Source organism: Leuresthes tenuis, unplaced genomic scaffold (genome assembly GCF_036924035.1).
Source record: "Leuresthes tenuis unplaced genomic scaffold, fLeuTen1.0.hap1 SCAF_2, whole genome shotgun sequence".
In the NCBI taxonomy this organism is placed as follows: domain Eukaryota; kingdom Metazoa; phylum Chordata; class Actinopteri; order Atheriniformes; family Atherinopsidae; genus Leuresthes; species Leuresthes tenuis.
Window position 1 is genome coordinate 16,402,998 of NW_027325356.1, and position 9,099 is coordinate 16,412,096.

Here is a 9,099-nt window from a genome sequence, read left to right on the forward strand (position 1 = left end):
CACACACATACATACACACACACATGCAAATACCACTTAGTGACAACAAATCCCTCAGATAGAATTTGTTCGACAGCTTTTCAAAGGAGCTGCAAATGTAAAAATGGCCTCAAATGACAGCAAGTTTCATTTTTTCATTCACTAATTTCTCTTTGCAATCTTCAGAGATGATACGTACACAGCAGGATGCTGATCCTAGTGCATATTTGTCACGATCAATTTTTTCTGTCCTCACATTAGGAAAAAAAACAACCAAATATAAAGATAAAACCACTCAACACCAAGTGTGCTAGATTTAATTCCTTTTTTTATTTTGGAAAAATATTGTGTTTTTTCCAGTAATAAAAATGACAGGCTCTGTACATACGACTTCTCTCTTAAATACAACACAGTCACAGTGGTCTCAAGTGCCTAACACATACATGCATACATGCATACTTACATACATACATTATCTGCCAAATAAAAACAATCCAACTTAAATTATGACAGGTTTAGCAGAAATACATCACAACAAAATGGAGCACAAATAATTACATAATTAAATTAAAAGAATACATCTTTCTTTAGATAACAAATAAAATAAAGACAAAAAAAGATCCTAACTAAGGGCAGGCAAAGTGATGGTGTCCTTGAATTGGCTAATAGTGGAAGACTGGGAGTGAGGGGGGCGGGAGTGGGCAGTGCATACATTGACACCATACACAGGCATTACCTTTTCTGTACACACACACATACACACACACACACGCACACCTCCATAGTGCAATGAGGTCTTGGCAGTTAAGACTTTATAGCTCAGCCTACTTGGAAAAAACAACAGCATCATTAAGAGGTCAGGGAAAAGACCAAAGTATGCAGCTATTTTAAATTCAACACAGAGCATTAAAATTAACAGGTGACCTAATGTGTTTTGTTTGATTTGTTCCACCTTGTTTTCCTTTGTTTGTGCTCTAATGCAGAAAGTGTTTCCTAGGTTGCCCTGCCCAAAACACTGCCCTGTGTATCACAACCTTCAGGGGTCAGAGGCCAGTATGGCCCAACAGAATCCATGTTGGATTGATCTGCAGTCACTACTGGAGTCTTCAGTTCTCTATTTTCTGCTGAGAACCAGCTCAGCCAACATAGTCACTGTCAGTGCTGTAGAGTTAAAGGTGGTAGACCGCTGCAGAAGTTCCCCTCTGAATCTTTTTGTAGTCTTGTCAGGAAAGCTCCACTTCAGATGCCTTGAATTGTTTCTTAAAAATGTTCAGACTACAGCAGCACAGGGACTCCTCATGTTGCTACAGCTCCACACTCTACTCTTCAGCACTGTACAGAACATGAATAATATTCAATATCAACAACAGATTTTACACAGCATTGTAAAATCACAGCACATTACAGTACTACAACAGTACTTTAAAAGTTCTCAGTACTCTAAAGGTACTTCACTGTTCATTCAATCAGTACACCAAGGTACAACAATATCATCAGTCGACATCCAAGTCAATGTTCCGCTGCTTAGAGTTCATCCTGTTATGAGCTATAAATCTTCCAGTGCTGTGGAAAACAATGAATGGGCTCTTCTTTAGTTTGCCAGCAGACTTCTTTGAGTGTGTGAGTCCTCAGACAGCACTGTTTCTGTACAAGTCCGTACGAGTGCTGACACTGTCTTCTGGTGCTTCGTCCATAGCGTTGTGTCAGCAAAAGACCTGCAGCCATCAAAGATCAAAAATATCCAGAATCACCCGTAGTACTAATCTAGTACTCAGTCCTCGCCAAGTAGGCGCTAACTGTGCGCTGGCTCATCAGCACCTTGGCTCAAAGTCCTCTAGGAAATCCCAAGGAACAGCAGCAAACAGCAGGAGTAAAACCTCCTGGAAACAAGCTGAGCTCTACTGCTCAGGGTTGGTGTGTGTGGACCGCCATCAACCACAGGGAACCGGTATCATACCTGTTAAGACAGAAAGAAGGATGTTAGTCTTTTATGTTTTTGTGCAAGTTTTGATTTAAGTTTTTTTTGTGTACTTACTGAGAATATAAATCTATTTTTCCTGCACTCACCTCTGTAGCGATGATACATTCATCCTTCTGGTCTGATATGACATAGACAGACTGGTATTTGGTGTCGGTGGTACATGGGTACCGGCTGTCACTGGGATTGTGGTATTCAATATCACAGGTTGACTGGAATTTGATGTCACTTGTTGACTGGCATTCAAGCTCACTTGCATGACAGTTTAAATCAGTGGATGACTGATACTTTGCTTCGCTGCAGCTTGATGATTCTGCCATCTGTTTCTTTTCAGATGCATCACTGTGAAATAAAGAGCAAACAGGTTAAGAAATGCAATCTCTCACAAAACACATGTTTTCATACCGGTTTGTTTTTTACCTATTTTTATAGTTGCGTACCTGTTTAGTCTCTTCCTAAATCCTTCTTCTGTGTCAGACTCATCCATCACTTCACATTTGGCCTCTGGTTCGTCATGCTCTTCCTCTTTGCACAGCGACAGTTCCTCTGGCCGGAGCTCATGGACCAGGTTGTACTCCACACTGGGGTAGCGAGTCTTAAAGCCATTCTTCTCTGCTCCATTTAGCCCACTGATTCCACTCAGTCCACCCAGAGACCCAGCAAGGTCTGAATGGTAGTCTGCCTTCTTGTTGGTGTTTTTTATTGATGTTGTCATTAAAGCACCCACTTCTTTCTCACTTCGGAGGAAATTATTGGTGGTCGTCAGATTATTCATGGTCTCGCGGCTGTCACTGTGGACACTGTCACTGTGGTGGCTGAGTCGGTCCTGCAATTTGACCCGAACATAGACCACCAGAACAGAGCAGCCAATCAGGATCACAAGAACGAGGAAGACACCAGCACACACGGCTGTCCAAGGGAATCCACTGACATCATCCTGCTCATCTTCAGCGTTTCCACCTTCTGAAGAAGAATATCGGCGATCTGGTCCATCCACAACTGGTTGGGAACCTCTAGGAACCTCTGGCAAGAGGAACTGGCAGTTATGACCACCATAGCCAGGCACACAGGCGCACACGTAGCGACCGCCACGCTCATGGCAAGTGGCCCCATTGTGGCATGGGTTGTGATGGCAACGAGAGACGGGGGAGCTGCAGTTTTTACCAGTATAGCCTGTGAACAAAGTGGGGTTTAGAAATCTAAAAACTGATACAAATCTAAGACAAACAATGACAAAAAGTCTGTTGAGTGCTGTTATACCTGGGGGGCAAGTACAGGTGTAGCCATTCACTCCCTCTTGGCATGTCCCACCATTCTGACAAGGGAAAGACTGACAGGATCCAGAAAAGCTGCTGCTGACTTCACAGTTCGGACCTGAAAATCCCTCAGGACACTGACAGAGATAGGAGTTCACCAGATCCACACATTCTGCACCTGCATTGAACAACGGGGTTAAGACAAAGCCAAAGGATTAGTCTCGCCACATCTAGCTATAGGATTAATAGCAGGTGTGGGTACACTTACAAACACAGATGACAACATACCATTTAAACAGGGGTTGGAGGAGCAATGGTCAATTTTCTTCTCACAGTTGAAGCCAGCATATCCCATCGGACACTGACAGAAGTAGCCACCTTCGGGGTTGTCCACACAGCGTCCCCCATTGAAGCAGGGCCCATCTGCACAGGTATTGGCACTTAACTCACAGTTGTTGCCATAAAAACCAGGTGGGCAGGTGCACTTGTAGCCATCGTCGTTGTCCTATATTGGAAACAGTGTAAATAGTGGTTACATACAAGCTTGTTGCCATGATTATATTTAGAAGCCCTCTGTCAACTGAGGTGACACTCACAGTGCAGCTGCCTCCATTTCGACATGGATTTCCGGAACACTCACTGACTTGGATCTCACAGCTGGCACCTGTGTATCCAGGTAGGCAGGAGCAGGTGTAGCTGCCCTGGCCAGTATTGGTGCAGGTGGCTCCATTGAGACAGGGCTTGTGGTGTGTGCAGTAGTTCAGATCTGTGAACACCAAAAAAAAAGAAAGAAAAAGAATTATGAGCGAAACAGATTAAACGTGAAGCAAAGAGGAAATGGTTGCATCAAAAGGGGGGTACAACCTTGTAGTAAATCTGTGAGTAAACAAACTCACCCTGGTTACAGAAGAGCCCACCCCATCCCTCCTGACAGTTACACTGCCAAGGTTGTTGGCAGGTGCCATGGAGGCAGCCTGGGTAACGGATGCAGTCATCGCAGTAACGCCCACTGAAGCCCACGCGACACCTGGGAACACAACATTCAGTTAATAACAAGAACAAGGGAAATAATGATCAGGGAGACTTTGAAAGAAACTTTTAAAGTATTTATGAAATAAAAAGAATGTTTTTTAACTTACTTGCACTCTCCTGGTTTATCACAGAAGCCATGTTCTTCATCACATCCAGGGAGGCAGATTGCTGCAGAGAGGAAACAAAAAGTATTAAATTAATCATAGGAAATTCAGTGTGTTTGCTCTCCATTATTTCATTAGAAGGCCTTTTCAAACTGCTGTCTGCTTGCCTGTCTGCCTGGTTAGGTCCCCAGCTTCCTCATCTGTTTGTGGGTTATTCTGGATTTCTGTTTATCAGCCCAGTTCATTTCTGACCACCTGTATGCTTGCTTATTCAGTGCTGCAAATGTTGCTGAAAATGTTACCTTTCGGATTGGACAGCCAAACTGGGAGCTATGGCACTTTTGGTCACCAAACAGAAAAACCAGCCAACAAGCTCTCTCTTTTAACATGGTTACTCTCCTAACACAAAGGACTCCCACACAAAGCCTCCTTTCTCCCCTTGACTGTGGGTCAGAAGTTTGTTCTCACCCCTTGCCCCTCTCCTCCTCCTTTTCCTCCCTTCCTTTTCCATCCACCTATCCCCTCCCCTTCTCCTCATCTTGTCTTCTTCTTCTCCTCTCTTATATTCTCCTTTCCCTCCTCCTCTACTCCCGTCTCTCCTCATTCCCCTCCTCCTCCTCCTCTTCCCCCCAGGGCCAGCTGGTCTGTGTGGAGCTAACCACCAGACAGCTGCTCCATTGTCTCCTCTCACTGAGCAGCTGCCCCCTTCACAACAATACACAACCCTGCTCGGCCAATCAATGGCCCGAGCCACAACAATACGGGACCCCCACTTGGCCAATCGGGGAGGAGGTTTGGGGCGAGGAGGCCCCAGTGGTCTAATGGAAGGCACGCGGCGTGTGAATTACTGAGGAGCCACTGCAGCTCATTAGAATGGAGGCCTCTGGTGCAATGGGATAACTAACTGACGCCTGTTGCACACGGGCCCCGCATTATGAGGTGGAAACAAGGATCTAACAGTAAATAGAGACAAACGACTGTTTGGGAAATTAACTTTGAAAAGTAGTTTTTATAAATTGCGTAGAAGCTGAAAACCCTCCAAGTGTTTGCTTCCTTAGTTTAGACATTTGAAAAACAATTTCCTTCAGATGGCAGTGATTATCTTCTAAGCCTAAACTAATGGAAGCATGCATTATTATTGCATTAGGTGGCATTTGGAGATTTGGCACATTGAGTAAACATCAACATCAGCTACTAATGACAGTGTCTCTCAATCACTTTATCAACCACACAAGTAGCTGTCATCAAAATTGAAAATAAACAACTGCATAACCAAGAAGGTGAAGCAGCATGCTATGCTTTTGTCTCCCATCTATGGCCTTTCCTTATGTTGCTCCATACAGATTTAATGAAAGAGCTTGATGAATAACCAAAACAACTCACACTCAGTGCAATACTGGCCCTTCCAGCCAGAGTTGCATATGATCTCTCCACGCTCGCCACAGGTGAAGTGTCCAAAAGCATCGTCCCGGGGCCGGCAGAAGACCGAGCAGCCATCGCCGTAGTAGTGCTCATCGCACAGGAAGCGGTAGGAGTAACGCAGCTCCGTCCTGCTGGCTGTCTGCATGTCTTTAGACCATTCTTCTCCCACAGCGAGGTGTCGCTGAACGGTGATCCTGCTGATCAAGCGCTCTGGGTTCTCTGTTTGAGTAAATCATATAGTTTGTTTGTGGATCGTTGATGTTTACTGTTACATGGTTGAATGCTAATAGAATGTCACTGCCATGAGTTGCGGGTTGTCGAATAAAGAATGGATATATTTTGTACCAAAGAAAAGTTATTTGTTTGCTCCTCTGTAGTTAAATGGCACCACACGTTAGTGTTTTTGAAAATGAGGCTGCAGCCTTTTTAATGGTTCCAAGTGAAGCTGCTGCTGTCTGAATGTAAATATATTTTTCACAAAAAAATTATTAAAAGATAAAGAGCAGTGCTGACAAAAAGAATTTTCATTGTCTCCTGTGTTCACATGCTATCCTCTGTACGATTTTCTTGGTGCAATGAGTGATGGGAGTGGGACAGTGAAATGACAGCTGCAAACCTCATCACTGGGCCAAATCTAAGAAAGTACTGTAATTGAGATGCACATGAAATAAACCAAACCAGTTTCTACGTCAGATGGCGTCATTTGATTTGGGAATTTCAGTGTCTCACATATTTTCAGTGAAGAATACATTTAAGTCTACTTTTGGTTTGATGAAATATGAGCCTCCAGCTACATCACCTGAAGACCACTTAGTTCAACTTAATTCATCTTTCAAGGAAAAATGTGGAAAATGATTCAGTGAGGTTGGCTCTTAACTGTAAGTGAAATGTCAAAAAGAAAATATGAAGCATAAATCAAGATATCAGTGTCCTGATCATGACTGATGAGCATGAGGTGGAAAACAAGAAAACGAGGCCACTGCTGGCCCTCTGTGTTTAGGTTACACTGCTGTCTTTTCTGGCTGTCACCCACCTGTTGTCAGGTCGTCCAGGGAGTCAGTGTGCAGAGCTTCAATGATCAGTGAAAACGTCCCCTGAGGAGAGAAAGAGAGAGTCAACAGCTGCTCAGCCTGGAGGCCTCCCTCCCTCAGAGTAGCAGAGGGCCATTATGAAGCCTTGCAATAAACTTCATAGCCTAATTCCCATGTTGATTAGGGGCCTAATAAGGCCCTGCTTACCTGCTCCCTTTTCACACCCCTGCTACTATCACACTCTGACACGGCCGTAAAACCTAAACGAGGCGGAATTTCACGCTGTGCTGCCAATGATGTGCCAACTCAGAGGATGTTATATTTCCCACCACGGCTGGTTGGAGAAGAGAATCGTTTGGTGACACCCCCTCCCCCCCTCCGTCCTTTTCTCTTTCACACATCCTCCTCCCCTCCCCGTTATATCCTACCAAAGAGCACAGAAATACTACAATGGCCTCTCTCACACACTGCTGACAAAGACCCTCACATGTGTTGAGTTTGGGAGCATCTGTTGGGTTTTGTACTCTTCAAAGCTAACATGTCCCACTGGAGACTACAATAATTTCACTGTCTGACCGTGGTTTTGGTTTTTCTCTTAGAATGGATGGCGCAAATATCACAGCAAAACTTTTAACAGCAGCAAAAAGAACATTTAATATCCAACATGAATCCTGTGGGGGTGATGTGTCAGTGTCAAATAGTGGTGTCTTACTGCTTGGGATGTGTCATAAAAACGTTACGCTAAGTAATATCCCTAATGACAAGTCTACTCACTGGCCATGTGAAACCGAAGGAAAAGCGGATTGGGTTGGTGAAGCTGTCCGCATTGGTCTCCGGGACCTGGAAGGAGTTGGATCCGAGGACTGGAGTCACAGCTCCGCCATATGTGCAGGGGGGCTCTGGGGATACGCTGGCCTGATAATGCTTCAGACAGATCCGAAAGAAAGTCTTGCACTCGCACTGCTGGTGACCCTGCGGATGCGCAGAGCCTCCTGGGCAGCAGTTGGCGTTCCCCGCTATCCCCTTCTTGTTGAGAAACTCCTGCAGCTTCAGCTCAAAAACGCCAGAGCACAAAACCTATAACACACAAAACCAGTTGAATGTGTTTGAGGAAGGTTATCACCGGAAACATTTTGGAAACATTAGCGGAACCTCAATGCAGACAAATAATGTGCGCAAAAACCCCTTCGCGTGGATCTCTTTCGGACCTACCTGGCAGGTGAGCAGCGAGAGACTGACAACCAGGAGCAGACACAGGCGTCCCATTGTGTTGACAGCCCCTCAGCAAGTAGTGAAAGCTCCACAAGTCCGTGTAGCACAACTCATACACTCATGGAGAAAGTGTTAAATGCTTTCCGTCGATTCACAGTCAAGGTGAGTTTTTGACGTGTAAGGATGGAGATGAAGTGAAACTTCTCCTGTCTTCTGCCCCTCTGTTTTCTGTTGTGAGTTTTTAGGGCAGAAAGAATGAAAGTTTTCAGTGTAAAGTAATCCCCAACAGAAGGATCCCCTTGAAAAAGCGTGAGTGAAATCCCCGATGGAAATGTGAGAGTTAATTCCAATCAGTCGGTGAAGAGACAGCTCTTGGTGCCCTCGTTTATTTGTCCAATTGATTGCTCGTGATATGCTGATCATAAACACAAAAAACAAGTCTCCGCTCCCCTCTGACTCTCTTGGTGTGCCAGTGCGTAAGTCTGATAGGTCTTCTGCCCTGCGCACGGTTTTATACCGGACCAGCAGGCGAAGGGTAATAAGATGCAAATGAGCGCCTCTGCTCCTCTTCTTCCCCTCCCTCCACAACCACCACAAGTCCGCCCCGGGGCCATCACAAAGAAAGCAGAGGGGGGGAGTTTTTTTTTGTGTGTGTGTGGGGGGGTGCAAAACTTTTCTAAACCCGCCCCCTCCTCTCTTTTGCTCTCAAGGGGACAGACCAAATGGCTAGTGAGCTGTTAAATGTGCAACAACCCCTTGCTTCCCCTGATGCCTCCCTCCTCCACAACGCACGGGGTCCATTTACATTCCGACAAATTCTTTAACCTCCGCACGAAATCCTCTGCTCTGTCAAGAGATTTATTTGCGCAGTAGCCAGTCTGACGATGGCTTCTCATATCTAGGGTTATTGTGGTAAAACTTTGGTTGGCCTGCGCCTTGATGACCAGCCGGCCAGCCAGCCGTCCTAACTGCGCTAAAGACCATCTGCTTCGTTGCATTCCTATGGTGTTACCCTGCCTGGGTTTTAGCATGTTCACACCCCCAAAACGACCTTGTCTGTACCTTACCTGTATAACTTTACGTTT

General features: G+C 45.2%; 1 protein-coding gene across 1 annotated transcript; it reads right to left on the reverse strand.

Annotated features, from left to right (window-relative positions):
• Positions 1–290: 290 nt before the first annotated feature.
• dldh (dihydrolipoamide dehydrogenase) lies at positions 291–8,483 on the reverse strand. The gene is made up of 12 exons (XM_072380381.1): positions 8,015–8,483; positions 7,577–7,879; positions 6,805–6,865; positions 5,733–5,990; positions 4,353–4,413; positions 4,110–4,240; positions 3,810–3,979; positions 3,502–3,718; positions 3,218–3,391; positions 2,398–3,130; positions 2,047–2,299; positions 291–1,936 (listed from the first exon to the last, which is right to left on the reverse strand). Exons 1-12 carry the CDS (start codon positions 8,066–8,068, stop codon positions 1,931–1,933), a joined length of 2,421 nt encoding a protein of 806 aa, XP_072236482.1. The 5' UTR covers positions 8,069–8,483; the 3' UTR covers positions 291–1,930.
• Between the last annotated feature and the right edge of the window lie 616 nt (positions 8,484–9,099).

What these genes read in the sequence shown, in the direction of transcription:
- dldh (XM_072380381.1), bottom strand. Translation starts at nt 8,068, where the DNA reads ATGGGACGCCTGTGTCTGCTCCTGGTTGTCAGTCTCTCGCTGCTCACC. An exon ending in CCTGGACGACCTGACAACAG is followed by an intron (nt 5,991 to 6,804) that starts GTGGGTGACAGC and finishes TTACTCAAACAG; the next exon opens with AGAACCCAGAGCGCTTGATC. An exon ending in GAAATGGAGGCAGCTGCACT is followed by an intron (nt 3,719 to 3,809) that starts GTGAGTGTCACC and finishes TTTCCAATATAG; the next exon opens with GACAACGACGATGGCTACAA.